Source organism: Chaetodon auriga, chromosome 5, assembly GCF_051107435.1.
Source record: "Chaetodon auriga isolate fChaAug3 chromosome 5, fChaAug3.hap1, whole genome shotgun sequence".
In the NCBI taxonomy this organism is placed as follows: Eukaryota; Metazoa; Chordata; class Actinopteri; order Chaetodontiformes; family Chaetodontidae; genus Chaetodon; species Chaetodon auriga.
The window spans coordinates 564,591-587,365 of record NC_135078.1 but is presented as its reverse complement, the minus strand read 5'-3'; the positions used below and the strand labels follow the sequence as shown (position 1 = coordinate 587,365).

Sequence of the window (22,775 nt, the reverse complement as noted above, 5' to 3'; positions counted from 1 at the left end):
TTACAAAAAAGAGCATTATGTTACACAGAGGTAGTGTTTTTTGCAGGAATTTTACATTTGATTCCATTACTGCACTTTCACTATCACAACTTGGATTGGAATATTTGGTTCTTGAATTGCCTTATATCTGGACTTGATTTGTAACCCAAAGCTTTAGACTAAATAAATAAAAAGCTACTATGTAATTTCCCCAGTTTGGGATCAATAAAGTGTTATCTAGTTAATTCAGTACCAATTATAGCCTACACTTAAACCGTGCATAATCAGCTGCATTATCACCTGGCAAAACTCAGTGTGCACAAAGTCAAGCCAGTAATCTATGATGCTGGCAAAGTAGTGGTAACAATGGAGACAAAACAGATTCTACATAGCAGGTGAAAAACCCCGCTCTGCCCTGCCTACGTGACACATCACGTCCATGCCCCATGTATTCTAGCTGTAAGTCAAAGTCACAATTATTGCTAAAAAGCTGCAAGTAGTTGCTTATTTCTTTAAATTGGTAGCTACTGCATTGCTACACATATCCTTGTTTTCCAAAAGCTCTGTTTTTCTTTGTCCACACTAAAGGAGCTGGGGATCGAACCAGTTATTTGGAGTGAGCAGCTTTGGCTCACTCTACCTGCTGAGCCAAAGCCGTCCTTATGATCAGTGTTAACCTGTCTCCTGTGTGTCTTCCACAGAGACCAGCAGTAATGCCACAGTCCAGAATTATGCTGGTGGTGACGGGAGATGATTTTGGATACTGTCCCAGGAGGAACCAGGGGATTGTGGACTGCTTTCAGGCTGGAGGAATTTCCAATGTGTCACTGCTGGTTAACGCATGTGCTGCCAGAGAGGCAGCAGATCTGGCTAAAAGGTAGTGTAGGTCCCGATAAATTGCTGTTGTACTGTATAGGTAAAATCCGAACACACTTCAGAACTGCTAAAAATAACTGATAGTGTTGAACCTGGTCCTGTGAGCACTGGTTGTTTGGTGGTACATTTTTCTTACTCCCTCTCATAACTGGCCAAACATCTATAGCATGATGTGTCACTGAGAAACCTCCAGGTCAGCCTAAATCAAAGGAGCATCGGTCTGTTTGTACAGCATCAGTTTGGATCATGGGTGCACAATCGAATTACATATCAGTTATAGAAAAAGCCTTCACTTACAGTGATGGGTCTAAAAAACATTTAATGGGTGTCCAGACAAAGGCACACATTCGAAGAAGGGTCACATTTAGAAAACATTTAAAAAGGTGTCGAATTTAAGTCCTGTTACGATTCATCCATCCATCCATTTCCACCTGCTTATCCGGGGCCAGGTCGCGGGGGCAGCAGTCTAAGCAGGGATGCCCAAACTTCCCTCTCCCCGGACACTTCCTCCAGCTCATCCGGGGGGACCCCGAGGCGTTCCCAGGCCAGCCGAGCGACATAGTCACTCCAGCGTGTCCTGGGTCTTCCCCGGGGCCTCCTCCCGGTGGGGCATGCCTGGAACACCTCCCTAGGGAGGCATCCAGGGGGCATCCGGTAGAGATGTCCGAACCACCTCAGCTGACTCCTCTCAATGTGGAGGAGCAGCGACTCTACTCTGAGCTCCTCCCGGGTGACAGAGCTCCTCACCCTATCTCTAAGGGAGTGCCCCGCCACCCTGCGGAGGAAACTCATTTCAGCCGCTTGTATCCGGGACCTCGTTCTTTCGGTCATGACCCAAAGTTCATGACCATAGGTGAGGATATGAGCCAACCAAGCCCGATAGGACTCCTTCTTCAGCTTGACGGCATCCCTTACTTCCGGTGTCCACCACCGGGTTCGGGGATTGCCGCCACGTCAGGCACCAGCGACTTTACGGCCACAGCTATGGACGGCTGCATCAACAATGGAAGTGGAGAACATGGTCCATTCGGACTCAATGTCTCCAACCTCCCTCGGAATCTGGTCGAAGCTGTCCCGGAGGTGGGAGTTGAAGACCTCCCTGACAGCGGGTTCCACCAGACGTTCCCAACATACCCTCACAGTACGTTTGGGTCTGCCAAGTCTGTCCCGCTTCCTCCCCTGCCAGCGGATCCAACTCACCACCAGGTGGTGATCAGTTGACAGCTCAGCCCCTCTCTTCACCCGAGTATCCAAGACATACCGCCGAAGGTCAGATGATACAACTACAAAGTCGATCATTGACCTCCGACCTAGGGTGTCCTGGTGCCACATGCACTGATGGACACCCTTATGCTTGAACATGGTGTTCGTTATTGACAAACTATGACTAGCACAGAAGTCCAACAACAGAACACCACTCGGGTTCAGATCGGGGAGGCCGTTCCTCCCAATCACACCCCTCCAGGTATCACTGTGGCTACCCACGTGGGCGTTGAAGTCCCCCAGCAGAACGATGGAGTCCCCGGTTGGAGCACTTTCTAGTACCCCTCCCAGGGACTCCAAGAAGGCCGGGTACTCTGCACTGCCGTTTGGCCCATAGGCCGAAACAACAGTGAGAGACCTGTCCCCAACCCGAAGGCGCAGGGAAGCGACCCTCTCGCTCAGCGGGGAGAACTCCAACACATGACGGCTGAGCTGGGGGGCTATAAGCAAGCCCACACCAGCTCGCCGCCTCTCACCGCGGGCAACTCCAGAGTAGAAGAGAGTCCAGCCTCTCTCAAGGAGTTGGGTTCCAGAGCCCGAACTGTGCGTGCAATTTATTATCGATTCAGTTGAATCGATAATAAATTGCAGAACCCAAGGAGGGAATAAACAGCAGGAGAACAAAGGGAACCATCAAATAAACGGTTTAGTAACAATAACCAAGAACAGAAAAGCACAACCAAAACCCTTGATTAATCATGAACACAAAATCAGCCCAAGAAAACAAAACATTCACTACACCGTGGTGAGCAGGTAGGAAGGAAAAACCCTTGACTATGCTATAACACAACCAAACAAACAAACAAAAAAAATAATAATAATAACAGAGTATAACAAGTCCTGATTTTAGGAGAAGATAAACTATATTATTAATAGTTTGCTTAATTGTTTGTTCAGTCTAACCTCTATATTCCACCGGGAATGGTTGCTCTGCGTTCTGACTGCAGTGCGGCTGCCAGAGCTGATTGTGGCCATTACAGACAATGCTGCAATTCCATTTGCATTTCGGATAGAAATGCAATGCAACGTTTTATTCCCAGCAGCAGCTCTCCTCTCTGCTCTGCTATTTTTGACAGATGCGGCATCATAATGCACAGAGCAAAGTGAGCCAGACAGGAAGTCAAGACACAGGAGCGGCATAGAGAATCCGCTAAATAAATAAAAATAAACACCCTGTGAAGCCTCCTGATTGTACTGTATATCAGTACAATGAATACAATTAAAACAGACAAAAAACAAAAACAATAAAACATTTATCTAAAATTTGAACAGTCAACAAAATCAGGCAGGCAAAACACTCTTACGAGTGCTTGTGAAACACTCTTGGTGTAGTTTGAAGCTGCGTGGAGGATGGAACAAAACCATTTCACTTATAGTAGTACAAAAGACAACCCGACTGATAGACATGACAAACTAAGCTGGTATGATTTGTCACTCTACACGAACTGCTGGCAAAACCTTGTGGGTATCTAGCTTGCCGAACCACCAAAGAAGAAGATAACTGACCAATCATAGTGCAAGACTCATTCCCCTTGGCTTCACCAACCTCCAAAAATATCTTTGCTAATGGGGTTGATTAGTAAATACGTAATGTAATTTCTTGAGACAGTAACAAGGATCCAAAAATCGAGAGCAACAATGTTCACCTTGATTGTATCCCTCTCATTCCTGTTCCTCACTCCAGCTGTCTGGTTCCTCAAGTAAGGACCATTCTGTGAAGCAAATGTAAACAGATTGGGGGTAATGTGGAAAATTGAGCTTGCTTATTAGATTAGCCTGGCATTATGTATATATTTGCAAGCTATCTTCCTCTTTATCAGTCATTTAAATTGGCAAAGCAAGTTACATTGTCCGTGTGTTGCAAATGGTTAAACAAGATTTTTCATAGTATTCATGATATTAATTATTGCAGATAAAACTCTAATCATCATAAGAAGAGCAGATTCTGGCACCCCTGGCTAACTAAAGTGTGTGCGCACATAGCAAAATTCCCAGAAAGTTACTGAGAGATGGCCATGCCTTCTGCATCTCCAGACTTTCCCACAATGCATTCTGCAATACCAATAATAGACATCGGTCATCAAGAATCAGCAGGTAATAATTGAACATCGAATGATATACATTTTCAGAGCAATGTTTATGTATTGGCAAGTGTGAATTAAAAGGGATATAATCACAACAAAAATGGCATTACTACTTATATAAAGTACCTGTAAATGGGTCACTTTATCATTTTTGTACTCAGTGCCTTGCTTATACTCAGAATTTAATTTGATAAACCGTGCTAGAGTTTATATTGAGCAACTGTAAATGTATGTATTTATTTATTTATTTTTGCATTGTAAACAGTTTTTATTTTCAGGTACACACATGCTCGCACACACACACACACACACACACACACACACACACACACACACACACACACACACACACACACACAGTGAAAGTGCCCATCCATCTGTCCTGGCCTGCGTTAGACCAGTCACAACCATTTATCTAATACTGGGTAACCCTGTTTCCTGGCTGCTGAACAGCAAGTGGCAAGACATGTTGGATTCCATGGTTTTCTGAGAAAACCTTAGAGGGATTGTCACGGACAGTTGAATTGTGTCATTCCAAACATTTGTATATGGTGTGTCATGTGTCACTTGTCTGTGTGTCATTGTCTTTGTACAAAAAGAAATGCCCTTCCTGTCAAAAACATTTGATTTGGAATAATAACGATCACACTGAGAAACTCATCTTTATTTTGTAATATGGCAGTTACACCTGCCTTTCTGAAGAGGGTGAGTATGCCTATAATACAACAGCCTGCTTTCAGTACTGTAAGAAGTCAAGTCAGAGGTGGGGAGCCTTTTTCCTATCAAGGGAAATTTCAATTTTTAGAACATCCTTCAGGGGGGGGCATACCTAATTATTCAACACATATATCCCACTTACCTTAACGCAATAGCTGAAACTGCTTCCCTTTGCTTCTCAAACAAATCCTCACCTTTGGAAGTGCCATGTATAGCTTGTATCCTCCCTCATATCACACTCTGCTGTAATCACACATGCAAAATGGCAAGTTGGGCAGCAATCTCAGGTTTTTTTCCAGTCACTAGTTTCGGTCGATCATGCGTACAACTGTTGAGACTAGTGATTTGCTTTTTAATATTTTGGGTATTACTTAAATCAACATCAAGAGATCCATTGAACCACTGATGAGCAACACAAACATGCTCCCAGTGGAAAAAACAGAGTAGGGGATGCAGAGCTGGGGTGTCGTGTGCAGAAAAGACAGAACAAACCATCCATACCGTTTCTTATTATGGGGAACGTGAGATCTCTCCCCAATAAGATGGAAGAGCTAACGGCACTAATCAGACTGCGGTAGGAGTACCTTGAGTGTAGCCTCATGCGTTTAAACTGGACAATTTTCAACTGCTGAGAACAGACAGGAGAACAAAGGAGGGTGGTAAGAGGAAAGGTGGGGGCATAGTGATGGTTGTGAACAACAGATGGTATAACCCAGGGCACATCAGCATCAAGCCATATTACCTTCAGAGGATGTCATCGCAATGTGTACACCCCCCATCGGCCGATGCAGCAGCAGCAGCATGTGAGCTACTACACACTGTGGTTTCACAACGGCAGACATCACACCCCCAGGAGCACCACTTCAACCCTCAATCTGGAGAATGGGCAAATCAACTGAATCTGTTTTTCAACAGATTTGATTCTACCCCTGTCTTAAACCTACTTTTCTTTTGCACAACTGTTATCAATCACACTTTGGTATGTGTCACAAAAGCTTCCATGCTAACTACCCACGTGACAGCGCACTACAAGCAAAAAAAGCCTGCGAGTTAAAGGCAACTTTGGGCAAACAGCAGTCTTTTTTCATAAGGCTGGTGAAAAAGTCACAAAAAGCAACTGAAGCTTCATTTAGAACTGCAAATTTTTAGATAAAGAACAAGAAAGCCTTTTCAGATGGGGAGATCTTGAAAGGAACAATGATGATAATTGCAAACACGGTGTTCAGAGATGAGATGAATCGTTCAGATGTCATCTCCACTCTCTCCGATGTCCAACTGGGGGCAACTATGATGGTTAGAAGAGTATCGACTGTGTCCGGGAACTTGACAGAGCAACTGGACCGGGATCTGGTTAAGCGCAGGTGGTTAGCAACCAGTGTGACGAGTCTGTGGACAGCAGCATTACATCGCGGCTGATGATTTTTATCTGAATGATGTTTGATGATTTCTCCACAAAAAAAGAACTCCTGCGCATGAAGACGACAAGGGCAGTTGACATCTACAATGCGGTGAAGAAGTTCTTCATGGAGAAAAAGGTACCATTGGAAAAGCAGGTGTCGGTGACTACAGATGATGTGCCAACATGCAGGCTTCACTGCGCAATGCAAAGGTGACACAGACCTTCCCAAATATCTACATTTACATTCTACATTTTCTCTGTGCATCAACAGAGACAAAAAGTGCTGCACTTTCCTTCCATGCAGTCAGTGCTGAATGACAATGCTTCTGCATTTGGGGCTTTCCGCAAAGCTGCAGGAAAGTAGTGTTAAATCATAAAGAGACTTTGGCAAGAGTGTGAGAACAGGTTTTGCGACTTTGATCAACTTGAGCCATGTGTGTCATTCATTTCAAATCCTTTCATGCAAGTGGACATGATATGCATTGCTGAGCAACTAACTGCATCATTAAATTTGGATGCTGGACAGCAGAATGACCTCCACCTCAAAGCCCATCAGGGTGCACCAAAGTTTTGGTGCCTTGTGGACACAGAAAAGTACAAGGTGTATGCACAGCAGCTATGAAAGTTGCCTGTCTTTTTGGTTCAACCTATCTCTGTGAATCAGCCTTTTCTGACATGAACTTCATCAAGAACAAACACAGAATACACCTTACTTAAACTCAAAGATTGTACAAGTTTAAAAAAAAAAAATTGTTCAAAATGTGTAACAGGTGTGATGATTTGTTTTAAAATGATACAGATTTGGTGATTCATATTGATGTGATATCAACTCTTTCACATTTTTAAATTAATCCTTTTTTTTTTTTTTTAATTTTTACATAATTGAAAGAGTTCATGATTTTTTTCAAAAATGTTACAAAGGTAGTGGTTAGTATAAACAGGGCAAGACTGTAAGAGATGACAGTTGATTATTTCCTAAAAAAAAAATGTCACAGAGGTGATAATTTGTACAAAAATTTAATGGGTGTGATTTTGAACAAAATGCTACAAATGTGCTCATTCACACAAAACTGTCAAGAAAGACATTTACAAAAATGTCAGAGACGTGATAACTCTGACTCTCAAATGTTGAAACAGATTGAGATTCACAGAAATAAATAATGTTGCATGTTTAGATATATCTGTTTCCTACCATGGTAAATCATTGTTTATAATAATTGTGGGGATTCATCAACATTAACATGTGATCAGACAGTCTCTTCACATACATGAATATGTATTACTATTATTAATAATAATATTTTTCAGTTCAGCATGTTTAGAAGTGTAAGCATGCTCAAGGTTGGCTTTTTCAATTTACATCCTTTTCAGGGGTGGCCTTGTCTATTTCAGCAAGACAATACCAAACCTCACCTTTAAAACAGCATGGCTCTGTAAAAGAGTCTGGACGCTAAACTGGCCTGCCTGCAGTCCTGACTTGTCACCCATTGAAAATGTTTGGCACATTATGAAACATAAAATACAAGAAAGGAGACCCTGACCTATCTAGTAATCTCGTCCGCAAGGTGTTGTAAAGCCTCAGTAATACAGGCGTGAGTTAGCACTAGCTTTCTTGCTGCAACTTGTCCTGTCAAACCTGCAGTCTTCTCTTCACAGTTGAAACAGACTTGCCTACTACTTTCCCCCAGTTTCTGAGTGCCTTTTGATGGTGAAGAAAACTGTACTCACTGACACCTTGACTTTCTTTGCAATTTCTCTGTTGGAAAGACCTACATATTTAAGTGTTATGATAGTCTGTCTCTCTTTCATTGTTAATTGCCTTTTTCTCACTGTTTTTGTAGCAACACACTACTTTCTGCAGTACAGTACTGTTCAACTGATGCTCACAAGGGTATGGGACCACAGTGTGTTCCAACACTGCTTGTATGCAGACAGAGGGGGTTGTAAGCAATCAAGAAAAGTTGGAAAACCTGTAAGAATTAGTAGCAACAGCTTAGAAGGCTTGATCAACCTTCATTGCAGTTTTAAATTATGTGTTCCCTGAAAAAGGATGGCAATTGGGGAGGAGCCAGCCGGTGTCCAATCCCCTGCAAGCAGTTATCTCCTACTGGATACAAGAGATGTCTCAGCGTGGCAGTCGGTGGCTGGCATGTCTCATGACCAGTCCTTTGCACACAGAGAATCATTTTGTGACAGATTTGTCAGAGCTCTGCTCCTTGTAAATTTATGGTAACCAGACTCGAATTGAGCTAGGTTTAGACGGGACTGATTTTCACACACACCCTTAGTTATATTGTTTGTTAGCCTCAATATGCTTAGGGGTGCCATTTCTGTTGTATTTTGGTTCTTATTTTCCATCTCAACTATAGGCCTCATTTAGGAGGGTTTTATTTCTATTTCTGTTGTGTAATAGGCAAACTCTCATTTTTGAAGAGTTCTCTTTTAGTTATAATTAGTTAAGCTCTCATTTTTGGAGAGTACTCTTTTAGTTTAAATAGTTAAGCTCTCATTTTTGGAGAGTTCTCTTTTGGTTTTGATTATTTCATTTGTTTGAAAAGCACCCACTCGCTCTTTTCGTTGTCTTGGCCTTTTGCCTTTTGTGTACTCAAACAATTTAAAACACTTTGATTTAAATAAATAACTACTTTTCAACCATTTCCATCGGTTGTTTTTTGTTACTTCCTTTCCCCTAGCTAGCTGGGTTGTAACATTCATTGTCAATGATGAAGTCTTCACAGGAAGAAGAGATCTGTCACCCTTCAATTTTGTCCACATTGACATGGAATACATGTGTTTCTTTCATAGGCATTCAACCCCACTTTGCCCATTGCCCTCACTTGTTTTAATCCAAATTGTACATCTCATCGTTTCCCCACTGTTGAGAGCTGACTGACAATTTAACTGATGGGGTAATAACAACAACGCTTTTTGACTCATGGCTTTTAATGAGTCTTCCCAGAAGCTGTCCAGTGGTAGCAACAACCACTGAAAGCGGAGGTAAAACAAACCCTCCAGATTGTTACCACAGAGCTCTGTGTTTTCTTTTTCAGCCAGCAGTTTGATAATTTTCTTTTGTCTTTTGAGTTTTTTATATTCAGCAGTGGTCAGGGGAATGTTTCCTTCTTCTGTTGGATGTGGTATTAGAGAGAGAGATAGGGTTTGTTTCAATCTGTTACTTGCTCTTGGCTGGTGGCGATGGTGGTAGTATAGAAGGAAGAGGTATGGGTTTTTCAGAGTCAGTTGGTTGGCCACTTTAAATGTGGTGCAGGGAGGGCAGGATTTTGTTGGAGGTGAAAGAGAAGCCTTCTGAAAACACAATCTAGTTCACCAGCAGAATGTCCCTTGAGGTCTGACTCCTTGGGAAGAGAGCCTTGAGCTTTGCCACTGTTTCATGAATCATTTTCAACCAAGTTGTGACAGGTACACATAGTGATGTCTTAAATACCTCGTATGCAGAACTGAAGTACTCCAAGAGAAATTTGTCCAATGTTTCCTTTACCACAGACCCCTGATGGCATGACCGATAGTACCATGTGCCAGAGGCTGCACTTATTGTCTACCAAACACTACTAGTTAATTATTATTTTTTTTTCTTTTCAGATTACACAAGGGCTTTTTCACCTGTATGTTTATTTGTTTGTTTGTTTTTTGTATGTGTGTGTCAGTTTTTCTTTTATTTGGGGGTTTGTGAAGGTCATCAGACCACATTCCTGAGGGAAATATGGTTTGTCACTTACATTTGGACAAGACAATCTTAAAATCACCACTAGTATACAGTGTGCTAGTTCCTACATTATGTATGTGACTAAAATTAGGTGGTCAGAATCAGATACCTGGTTGAAACTGAAAAGCGTCACATTCGTCCTGCAACACATTGTAAAAATAAAAACACAAAAATGCATATATATTCAGCACTTTTTCAATTTTGACATTTGGTGAGAGATTATGAAAACGAATGAGAGAGATGGTATGAATGCAGTCATTGCCGTAGCAATACCGTAGCTTCTCCCTGTGTAGTACACTGACATTAGTGTAGCATATTTTACAAAAAGCGTGACCTTGACCAATAGATGTTACAGCAAATAACACCTATTGACGTGTTATACTGCCACCTGCTGCACTGAAAGGTTAAATGTATGAGAGATTTACAGTAAAAATATAAATGGGACAACAGCGGGAAAGAAAGGTAAAATACAGGAGAACCCTCGGGAAATGGGAGGGTTATAAGGTCTGGATGTGATACTGGGGCAGAATAAATGCTTCATCTGAACTACAGCATTACTTGAGGTACTTGCAGTGTGCAATATGTTCCGTACTAAATTGTGAATATGCAGTAGATTTTTTGGAAAATGCAAAACACATTTATTATACACAATAAAAATGTTCTTCCCTAACTACATGCCCTGAAGACCATGTTTTACATTTTTTTGATGTAGTGTGTAATGACTGCTGATCTGATCTGATTCATTTTGAGCACAGATTAAATGTTTTTAGGCAGTTGCTTGGTCTTGAGGAGTATTTGTGAATCTAGTTGAAGATTGGGTTTTGTGTTTACAGTTTTGAGAAAAGGGTGGAAGGTAACCAGCAGCTGCATGTTGGATGTTCAGTAAAGCATAGAACACACAGTACACAGATCAATTCACTCTCTGGTACACATGGTGCCATCCCCATTTTTAACAATGGGGATGGCACCAGCAACCACTCCACCCACACCATCAACCAACATACACACCCATATACACTTACAAAAGACAGGACGCCTTAACCATAACTTGGACATTTCTAATTCTACAATTCCGTTTTATACAGTTGTCTACCTTCTCTCCCTGCTACAATTGTATTTTTATAACTCTGTATTAAAGGTCCAATATTATGCTAATTTTTGGTTGGTTGTCCACTTGAAAATGTTTACATTCTTTCATGTAAAAAACAAACAAATAAACAAAAAAACCCCATTAATTTTCTCATTCTGTTCATTGCTGTAGAACATGTATTATCCTCTCTCCGAACCATTCCGTTTTCATGCCTGTCTGTTTATATCCACCAAAAAGCCCAGTCTGCTCTAATTTAACAGCTCTCACAGGCCTGGCTCTCTCGTGTTTCCACATCAGCCCTCTTGGTGTGTATATTTAAGCACTGTTCCCAGGAAGAGATTCCCACACCCCTGCTATGGCTGAGGGCAGTAACTGTATAACTGTGACATCACAACGTTTCCAAGGTCCTGACAGCTCATGTACAGGCACAGTTTCTGAATATGGCCTGTGGATTGGTGGATTGAGCATCTTTATACTGTCAAAAAAAATCCAAAAAGATATGAAAATCTCACAGTCTACTTAGGGAACAAGTAAATGCAATTAAAATTTTATGCAGTGAACTGACTTTATTTATGAGTGTTTGTCTCAATACACTATAGGCACCAGTGTTTTTCTTTGATCCTCTCACTCTCTTCACATTGCTACTTGTTACTTTGATCATGGATGGCACTACTGTATATTGTATATAGGCTGCAATATAGTATAGAATTGAGTATAGTATAAAGTTTGGAGAATATTATAGATCCAAGACAAAACTGACAGAAAGGTGCGTCTAAGTGGTTTACGAAGGCAACTGGATTTGCTTGATTTTCTGGAAGACATTCCACTTCTCCCTCTAGCAGGATCATTCACACCTTGGGAGTTGTTGAGGTCACGTACATTGTTGACCCACCCAGCCATCATGTGAGTTGTAAAGGTCACATGAGTCATGGTGTGAATGAGCATTAAGCAGCGCCCTACACATACATACCATGACTCACCCAACAAAACCCATTCAAGCAAGTCCAGTCGCCTTTGGAAAGCACATAGTAGTATCATGACCTGGATGAATGAGAATTCTTCAAACCTATTCTGAGAGAAAGGTGGGACTAAGAGAAAAAGGTGCAATTACAAATCTGTCTGCAACTGCTATGGATTTATTAATACAGAGCACAGTTAGATACTAGATACAGTTAGATACTATTGATATTTCATAGCCATGGTTGGGGCCAAGTTTCAGAATTGCCATCCATAAACGCATGTGTGCGTTTTGACCAACACCGTGATAACCAGCTTGCTTAATGGTGACAAATTTTAGTGGTAAATCAACTGCAGACCCAGTTTTTAAAATACAAGTCATCCTCGTTAAAGCAAAAAAAAAAAAAAAAAAAAAAAACATTGGGGAAATATGATGACAAGAAATTTCACGTGACACCGTAATTAGTTGTCCAGTAATGCAATTTTGTAGTTTGCATAGTAAAACTATACTCTTGGTGATCAGGCAACAGTATTTATCTTGACGCACAAATAACTTTGAAAAATTGAATTCAGGGTAGAAAGCAAAAAAACATGGAGTGTCTTGAGGGGGTTTGTGGCCTTTTTGGCATGGCACATTAAGAAATCTCCCATTTCTGTTGCAGAGTATCGTACATCCTCCAGCCTTTCACGGTGACAAACACCTGTCCAAATATAATTAACAACAGCAGTAACATACGGGTTTATATTTGACATGAGCATCAGTGATACTGTGATTCAAGTAAACTGTATTCTACTTCTTTAGACATGTACAGTAGATCTCCCCATGGAGGACACAGAATGGACAAAAACCTTTGGCACATGCCCCCTACTCAAGTACACAGTTGTTGTGTTCACTATTGCAAGTTGGCATGAACACCAATATGAATATTTAGTATATTGAGGGGAACACTATTGTTCTATTGAACTAACTATTGTTCAACTTTTTGAGGGATTTCATGGAGTGCCTGGCCAATTGCAGGGATGTGACCCCCAGTCCTGTGCAATGATTATGCACCTGGTTGCAAATGCTGCAAGCCTCTGTAAAATTGTTGTGTAACAAAAAAAGAATAATTTTAATAACAATTATTATTAATTATGCTTTATTATTGGAAAAATATGGCCTGGTAAAATATGTTCTGTGGAGTGGTTGGATGGATCAGAAAAAGAAACAATTTGGCTTTTTTTTTTTTTTTTTTTAATAATATTTTGGATTGCACAGTTGGTAACAAAATAGTGAAAATGTGCAGTGTTTTGAACAAATATGCCATTTGTTAATCTAGTATTAATGAAATAATCTTCATTGGTTACATATATTTATAGATATTTATTCAGTATTTTCTGGCTGTGAAAAAACAAAGAAAGAGTGAACTAGGCAATTGCTGGGGTGCTCAGTGTTTCGTCAAGCATTAGGTGCTTGTTAAAGCATTATGTGGTTGTCAAGTTGTTTAAGGTGGTGGAGAGTTTTTTTTCACTAAACACTTGTCAGACAATTTCAGCCAGTGTCACGACATTACTGCATTTTCTCTTTTCTGGTCAGGCACAACATCCCCATCGGTCTCCATGCCAACCTGTCTGAGGGCATTCCAGCATGTCAGAGCCTCCAGCAGGCCTCCACACTGATAAACCACCGTGGCTTTTTCCATGGGAAAATGGGCTTCCGTCAGGCCTTGGAGAGAGGTCAGCTGAGCATGAATCAGGTACGCTGCTCCAAAGTCGTAGTCATGTTGTACACATGTATTAATGAGCCCATAGACCTGCACCTGAATCATTGAGATTTGGAAACCAAACCAACCACCAATCAAGGAGATTAATAAAAGATCTTGAATTCTTTACTTAGTGAGCACTAGGTAGGCTGAAGTATGTGACTTGCTTATCAAATCAAAACAGCAACATGTTAATGTTAGGGGCAATTAACTTCTTCAAATGGGACTTCCTTTATTGAACATCAGCTCTTTTCAAGGCAGCAAATGCACTTTGCTCACTTGTTTGAACGTTGGCAGAGATGACATTTTGCCTGGTTTTCAGTGTTTCTGTGGGGTGTTAGTGTCTGCTGGTGTGCAGCTTGGGGAGCAGGCTGTCTGCCTGTAACTTAGGTCTATGTCATGAGAGAGTCCCAGCTGTTGGTTGACCTTCAAAGGGACCCTGAATTGCAGAGAAGATGAGGTCTGACAGTGGCCCCCAAAGACATGTGGCAGCTTGTTACAACCCAGCTCGCTAGGGGAAAGGAAGTAACAAAAAAAACAACTGATGGAAATGGTTGAAATTAGTTATTTATTTAAATCAAAGAGTTTTAAATTGTTTGAGTACACAAAAGGCAAAAGGCCAAGACAACGAAAAGAGCGGGTGGGTGCTTTTCAAACAAATGAAATAATCAAAACCAGAAGAGAACTCTCCAAAAATGAGAGCTTAACTAATTATAACTAAAGGAGAACTCTTCAAAAAATGAGAGTTTGCCTATCACACAAACGAAATAGAAATAAAACCCCCCTAAATGAGGCCTATAGTAAAAGGTGGAAACGAGAATCAATACAAACTGAAATAACACCCCTAAGCCTATTGAGGCTAACAAACAATATAACTAAAGGTGTGTGTGAAAATCAGTCCCCGCCTAAACCTAGCTCAATTCAAGTCTAGTTATCACAACAAAAAATATCAAGAGCACAAGCTCGGACAAAACTACCACAGAATGCTTTTTCTACGTACACGAAGGACTGGTCACGCAAGATGCCAGCCACCGACTGCCACGCTGAGACATCTCTTGTAGCTGGCAGGAGATAGCTGCTTGCAGGGGATTGGACACGGCTGGCTCCTCCCCAATCGAACATCCTCTTCCGGAAGAGGAGTCCTGTTTCCACTCACATACACGCAGGGCACAAGGACACACACAAAAACTGTGGCGGCCGTAACACAGCTTCACTTCAATGGCCGATGGCAGAGTTTGGCAGCAACTTTAGTGGCTCAAATCCCAGACAAAGTCAACACTGGCTGCCAAACAATTCCAGTTGAGTCCTTGTGATCCGGTACGTTAGTGTGAGAATTTGTTCAAACTTCTTGTACATTTCTTTTAGCTCAAATATCTCTTCTTCTGAAGACTCACTATTCTCTTTATATGATATGTTACCTTGAGCTTTGAGCTCACAAGTGTGCATTTCTGCTCTGGCTAAAAACTGCTTAGCCTGTTGAAGCTGCCATTTTGTCCCCTTTGTGTAGTCATCCAGCTCCTCTTTTGTGAGTACCAACAATCTCTGCTAGCATTTCTTGGAGTTCAAAGGTGTCACAAACCTGGCTTTGTCTGCTAAGCCAGACAATGATTCTTCGGTCATATCCATAAGGAGGCCTCCTTGACTTTAGGGTTCAGACAGAGCTGGATTTGCCATTTCTGAGTTCTGCATCAGTAGTTCATTTACTGAATTTGACTTCTTGTATTGTGACAACCCATGGGAGACAGCCAAGCCATTGGTTTCAGGGAAACTGATCTCCATTACCACTTAACGCTAAGACCATCAGCACCGGATCCCCCCAGGGCTGTGTTCTTTCTCCTCTGCTCTTCTCCCTGTACACGAACAGCTGCACCTCCAGTCACCAGTCTGTCAAGCTCCTGAAGTTTGCGGACGACACCACCCTCATCGGACTCATCTCTGATGGCGACGAGTCCGCCTACAGGTGGGAGGTTGACCATCTGGTGACCTGGTGCAATCAGAACAACCTGGAGCTCAATGCTCTAAAGACAGTGGAGATGGTTGTGGACTACAGGAAGAACTCAGCCTCACCTGCCCCCATCACCCTCTGTGACTCCACTATTGACACTGTGGAGTCTTTCCGCTTCCTGGGAACTATCATCTCCCAGGACCTCAAGTGGGAGCCGAACATCAGCTCCCTCATCAGGAAAGCACAGCAGAGGATGTACTTCCTACGGCAGCTGAAGAAATTCAGCCTGCCAAAGACAATGATGGTGCACTTCTACACAGCCATCATTGAGTCCATCCTCACCTCCTCCATCACTGTCTGGTACGCTGCTGCCACCGCCAAGGACAAGGACAGACTGCAGCGTGTCATTCGGTCTGCAGAGAAGGTGATTGGCTGCAATCTCCCATCTCTTCAGGACCTGTACGCCTCCAGGACCCTGAGGCGTGCGGAAAAGATTGTGGCTGATCCCTCTCACCCCGTACACAAACTCTTTGAGCCACTCCCCTCTGGCAGGAGGCTGCGGTCCATCAGGACCAAAACCTCACGCCACAAGAACAGTTTTTTCCCGTCTGCTGTCAGCCTTACCAACAAGGCCCGGAACCCCCCCTGACACTCTTCACATTCCACCTCGGACTCATTCTGTCACATTGACTGATATAAATATAACTCTATGCGTTACATTAACGCTCAACTTGGACTTCTTTCTGAAAAACAGAACTGTGTTTCCGGTAATTAGCAACAACAAAAACAGACTTGTGTATATATATTTAAATTGTTATATTCTTATGCTCTTACTTTGATAGATGTGTCATGCACCAATTTCACCAGAAAAAATTCCTAGTATGTGTAAAAGCGTACATGGCAATAAAGCTTTTTCTGATTCTGATTCTGATTCTGATTAAGAAAAGCTGGTCCCCACAAAGATGATCGGAAAGGTTGACCAGTCTTTGCCCACAGGACAGTGGAGTAGCCCTTTGTTCAGAGTAGGCTAAAAACCAGAGACGCCGGATGGGAGGAATCTTCAGTTCATTTTGACCCCTTCCCCCCTTCCCTTTCCCCCTAATCCTTTATTAAAGACATTGTTTCATGTCATCTGTCTCTGTTGAGGTGGCAGAGCTGTAAATAACCCACTGAATTGGCATATCGCCATGTTCATTTTTCATTAGCTATTTGAAACATAAGCCTTCTGTAAAATTGGTTGTGATTGGCTTGATCTTCACAAGGACAAAGGGAAAGAGGGCCTCTTGTTGAACTCAATCTGTTATTGGCTTCTCTGGTTACTAGACTTCATATGGTAAATTGTGATTGGTCAAACCAGGTGTCATTTGAAAACTGAGACTCCACAGAAGATGAGCATATTGTCTGCTTATTTGAAAGGAGAACACATCTCTCTGTGGATTATTATGAGTAGTATTGTTATTAGTATTTTATTATTATTATTGTTGTTGCTGCTGCTGTTGTCGTTTTTTATCAGTGGATCATGGAGAGATGTGATTGGTGAGTTCCTTCAGTGCTTTGTGTATTTAAAAATGGTTGTTTGTCTGCTGTTGGCATTTATTGTGCCTCCTCTTGTGACAGTATCTTGAAATGGTTTGCATCAATCCATTCACAAGAATCTTACGCTTCTGACAGTGTATGAGCATAAATGTGAAGATAGCATTTGTGTCGATAGACGGAAAGAACAATAAATGATAATAAACTCTCTGACAGCCTGCGGGTGGGTTAGATAGCCAACAATTCATATTAGTCTAGTCACCTCACCATCTCACTGCTACTGCCTAAGTGTTACAGCCGTGGAAAAATTAAAACAACCACTGCAATAGTACAAGATAGGATAATTAAATGGACTCCTTAACATCAGATCTCCTCTAAAGCTGTTTCAGTAAAACAGCTAATATCAGACCATAGTATTGATTTATGTATTTATTTCATGAAGAGTATTTTAGCCTGAATGAAGCTACTCTTCCGAGCCATATTAATACTCACATTCCTCAAGGCAGTGGCTGAGGAGGTGGAGCCATTTTTGACTCAAACCTATTAATCAACCCTAAACCTAAAAATTATAACTCATTTGAAAGCCTTGTTCTTACTCTTTCACATCAAACCTGGAAAACAGTGCAGTCCAGTGTACTGCTCTCCTGGTCCTTTTTTCTGAATTTATATCTGAGTTCTCTGAGTTTCAGTTTTATCAGGTTTAGTCCTTAAAACAAATAAAGTAATTATTGTAGGTGACTTTAATGTACATGTTGACATTGATAATGACAGCCTTCGCACTGTATTTTTCTCATTATTAGACTCATAATGTACATGAACCTACAGTACTCGCTGTTTTAACCACACCCTCAATCTTGTTCTGACATATGGCATTGAAATTGAACACTTAATAGCCTCCTCACAAAATCCTCTTTTATCGGACTATCATTTAAAATTTTTTTAATTCATATTACTAGACTACCCGCCAGTAGGCAAAAATTCCTACACCAGACTCCTGTCTGATAGTGCTGTAGCTAAGCTTAAGGATATGTTCCCATCAGCGTTTAATTCAATGCCATGTCTCAATACAACAGAGGACTCCTATGCTGACTTTAGTCCCTCCCGAATTGACTACCTGGTTGATAGCTCTACAGGTTGATGGTGTATGACACTTGATTCTGTTACCCCTCTGAAAAAGAAAATAAAAAGACAGAAGAGGTTAGCTCCATGGTATACCCCCCAAACCCACAAATTAAAGCAAACTTCACGAAAATGTAGAAAGGAAATGATGTTCTACCAGTTTGGAAAAATTTCGTTTTGCTTGGGGAGACAGTCTTAAAACATACAGGAAAGCCCTCCGCAGCCTGATAGTAAGGAATTGCAATAATCCAACCTGGAAGTTACAAATACATTGACTAGATTTCTGCACCGTTTTGAGACAGGATGTGCCTGATTTTTACAATGTTAAGTAGAGGAAAAAAGGCAGTCCTTGCAATATTCTACATGGGAGTTAAAGGGCATTGCCTGCAGACACTCATTATTGTACATTATTGACAGTTTGCCCAGCCCTTCAGCGAACAAGCAGCCTTCTGCTATAGCTAAATATTTCTAATTTTGACTTATCAGTCCAGAGCACCTGCTGCCATTTTTCTGCACCCCTTCCTATGTTTTCAAGCGTAGTTGAGTCACTTGGTGTCATTTCCATGTGGGAGGTGTGGCTTTTTGGCTGCAACTCTTCCACGAAGACCACTTCTCACCAGACTTCTCCATACAGAAAATCTTTCAGATGGTGGTGTGTGGACGCAGCAGCTCCTCTCTGTCCCGATAATGTGGTGTTTACATGTTTGTCTTCGTCGGCGTGCCTGAGTGATTTTATGTTTTCATCGCGTTTGTCAACAACACACTGAACCTCATTTACACAACACTGAGAGGAACATACAAGGCCTTACCCCTCCCCCATCTCGGTGCTTCAGACCACATCACTGTGATGCTAATGCCAGCATACAGGCCGAAGGTCAAGTCACCAGACTGGTCCAGATGCATGTACGGGTGTGGCCAGAGGGTGCCTCCTCAGCACTTCAGCACTGCTTTAACACCACAGACTAGGACATGTTTAAGCAGGCAGCCACCTACAAGGACCAGATCAACATCCAGGAGTATTCAGACACTGTTATTACCTACATCAGCAAATGCATCAATGATTTCATGGACACCAAGACCATCACAGTATGGGCCAACCAGAAACGGTGGGAAGTCCACAGGCTACTGAGAGCCCGGAACGCTGCTTTCACAGCAGGTGATGAGGCTGGTCTGAGATCAACAACAGCCAACTTGTCCCATGGCATCAGACTAGCAAAGAGGCAGTACAGCAGCAGGATAACCCGCCACTTCACTGACAGCAGAGACATAAGGAACCTGTGGCAGGGGATACAGACCATCACGGACTATAAACCCCAACCACAGCCCTGTGACAGCTCTGCTGAACAGTTTAAATAACTTCTTTGGATGGTTTGAAGCTGACAACAACACAGCCAGCGTGAGGAGATCCCTCTCCCTCCTCAATGCTCACAAAGCTGCAGGTCCTGACAACATTCCTGGTCGTGTGTTTAAGGACTGTGCACAGGAGCTCACAGATGCCCTCACAGACATCTTCAACACCTCCCTGAGCCAAGCTGTTGTCCCCACCTGCTTCAAGAGTACCAGCATCGTCCCTGTTCCAAAGAAGACTTCTCCATCCTGCTTCAACAACTACCACCCTGTGGCACTGAACTCCATCATCATGAAGTGCTTCGAGCGGTTAGTCATGCACCACATCAAATCTGTCCTCCCTCCCTCCCTGGACCCCTACCAATTTGCATATATAATTTGCGGACGACACTACTGTGGTGGGGCTCATCAGTAACAACAATGAGTCAAACTACTGGGACGAGGTGAGCGAATTGGCTGCATGGTGCAGAGACTACAATCTCTCTCTGTAGAAGACATGTAGACGACGAAGGAGATTGTTGTCGACTTCCGGAGAGCCTCCAGCACCCCCCACTGACCATCAACGCTGCTGCTGAGGAGAGAGTGAGCGGCACCAAGTTCTTGGGCGTGCACCTTACTGAGGACCTCTCCTGGAGCAGCAACACCTCTTCACTGGCCAGGAAAGCTCAGCAGCGCCTCTACTTCCTCCACAGACTGAAAAGAGCCAGAGCACTGTAAGGGAAATTCTCCTTGTTGCTTGTTGAGAGTTGCTAATTCTCAGAAGAATTACAGACTCGGTGTGATGAATCAGGTCTCTTTAATACACGCAGCATGGAGGGAAGACTCATGCAGAGTGTTCTCTCCAGATCTCCACAATGTCTTGGCATTCGGTTGTCACATGCACCTGATAATGATAAAATCTTTCCTTCAAAAGCAATGACTATTTGGGGGAGTTCACTCATCCTGTTCCCTGGGGTTAATACTATACATAAACTTCTCAGTTACAATGGATTGCACCCTAAAAACTTCCCCCTTCATCCTGTTTCCCTCATTGAATGCTCTTCTCACCTTAGTGATCAAAGGCCACAAAGACTTGTAGATTTGTAGTAGATGTGTCATGCACCAATTTCACCACAACAAATTCCTCGTATGTGTAAAAGCGTACTTGGCAATAAAGCTTTTTCTGATTTTTCTGATTCTGACTTTTACAATTCACAGACTGATTCCTGAGATTAGCAAGTCATCTAATTCCTACATTCCTCCCATTTGACACAAAGTGTCAACAGAACATATTTAGGAATTACATCAAAAATCTCAAATTCGAAAAATCATCAATACAGATCCCAATAAAAAACAAACTAGGATTACACAAATTCATCATCCGATTCACTATAAGGGTTTCCTGGTGCCCATTCTAACCATTGGAACATAGGGTGAAACTCTGGTTTATCATTATTACTTAGTTCAAGGGGTATTTTAACATACAAGGATGTTTTCTCTTCCCCAACTTATCCATTTTTATATCAGGGCCTGCATACAAGTAAGCGCACACGTACAAAAGCATAACATAATACAAAAGATAATAAAAACAGGAATAAAAACATGAATTGCCATGGTACCCCAGGGGCCAAAATGATCAGTTAACCATTTGTTGAAACTGAAACCTGCTGATTCTGATGGACCAAATGCATTTTTTCAAGTGCGGTTATCACGTTAGTAATGTTATCTGAGTTGTCTGGGACAAGGGTAACACATGCCTCCCCTGTTAAGTTTAGTGTCATGCATAAACCTCCAGTCTTTGCCAAAATGTAATCAAGAGCCGTTTCATGTTTTAGGAGAGTTAATCTATGAGACTTATCATTTGCTGCTAAATACTGGAAACCTTTTATTGTTTCATTAGTGAAAGCAGACATTGAATAAGTTATATTACCTATATGATCAGCCAGAAATGTGACACCATTCCACGGTAGTAAACCCCCCATTTTTCACCTGAGGAAATAAGATTCAATAATGTGTGTTGAACGTTGGTCTAGGGTTATAGGAAGCAAGGCTAGATTTGTAATTGTGAGATTAACAAAGTAGCGACAACCAGACCATCCTGGAGGTAAGAAAAGGAATGCCTTATCCCCACAAAACCAGTAAAAATTACCAGTAGGTGGTATGCCTTTATATGCAGGAGCATTAAGGGCTTTGTTCACTTTTAGTGTTTCACCATTTCTGGTTGGGCAAGATTTTGGTCTATGGGAACCTCAATTGGATCAGCATAAGTTGAGTTTAAAATAACCGCCTGTGGGAGCATATGATCACAGAACCATTCTATACAAGATAAATACACAGCTGTCTGATTTACTGTATGGTCATGTCGTTTCTTATTGGCATTATACCATACACGGTGAGAAAACTTGCAATATTCTCGTGTGTCAGTATCCACATGTGAATAATGAGCAAAATACTGAACTAAGCTCACAACTGGATCTAAGCATGGACAATGTCTCACTTCAAGTTGAAATAAAGAATACCAATTTGCTGGAGGACTTTGGATTGCTAAGACAGTGGTGTTAGGACCATACCTTTTCTTTTTCTTTCAGCCACCCAATGAAAGAATACCAACTATTTTTTTCCTGATAACTATCAATTAAGTCTTTAGCATCAAACCCCCAGGGTCTCCAGTCATTCTGTTCAAACAACTGTCTTTTTCTCCTGATCAACTGCTTTATTTTGGCTGTTTTGATGTCATCTTCTTCTGGGGTTTCCTGACCCTGCGTTGATGGCATGCTAATGCCACTTCTCCCTTCTGTGTCTTTTTGTGCTCTCAATGATAACAGTTTATCGCCATCCTCTCTGGAGTTCAGCTGGTTGTAAGAACAGCTATCATTTGTCTGCTCACCTGGAAAGCACAGTTGGACTATGCTTGTTGTGATGGTCAACCACATGATTAAAACTGCAATCAGGATCTTCCACCAGGAACCTTTTTCAGTTCCCTGCCAGTTGGGTTGTTTCTTTTCCATCCAAGGCATCGCT

At 42.0% G+C, this 22,775-nt stretch overlaps 1 protein-coding gene across 4 annotated transcripts in view; it reads left to right on the top strand.

Moving 5' to 3' along the window:
• ydjc (YdjC chitooligosaccharide deacetylase homolog) overlaps nucleotides 1-22,775 on the top strand; it is a 74,551-nt gene that overhangs the window by 29,804 nt on the left and 21,972 nt on the right. For 3 of the 4 annotated variants that reach the window (XM_076730465.1, XM_076730464.1, XM_076730463.1), the window contains 2 exons: nucleotides 681-856; nucleotides 13,666-13,825. In XM_076730465.1, coding sequence (XP_076586580.1) covers nucleotides 693-856; nucleotides 13,666-13,825 — 324 coding nt within the window. In that variant the 5' untranslated portion in view covers nucleotides 681-692. The remainder of the gene's footprint in view (nucleotides 1-680; nucleotides 857-13,665; nucleotides 13,826-22,775) is intronic. The other variant, XM_076730466.1, reaches the window with a different exon arrangement.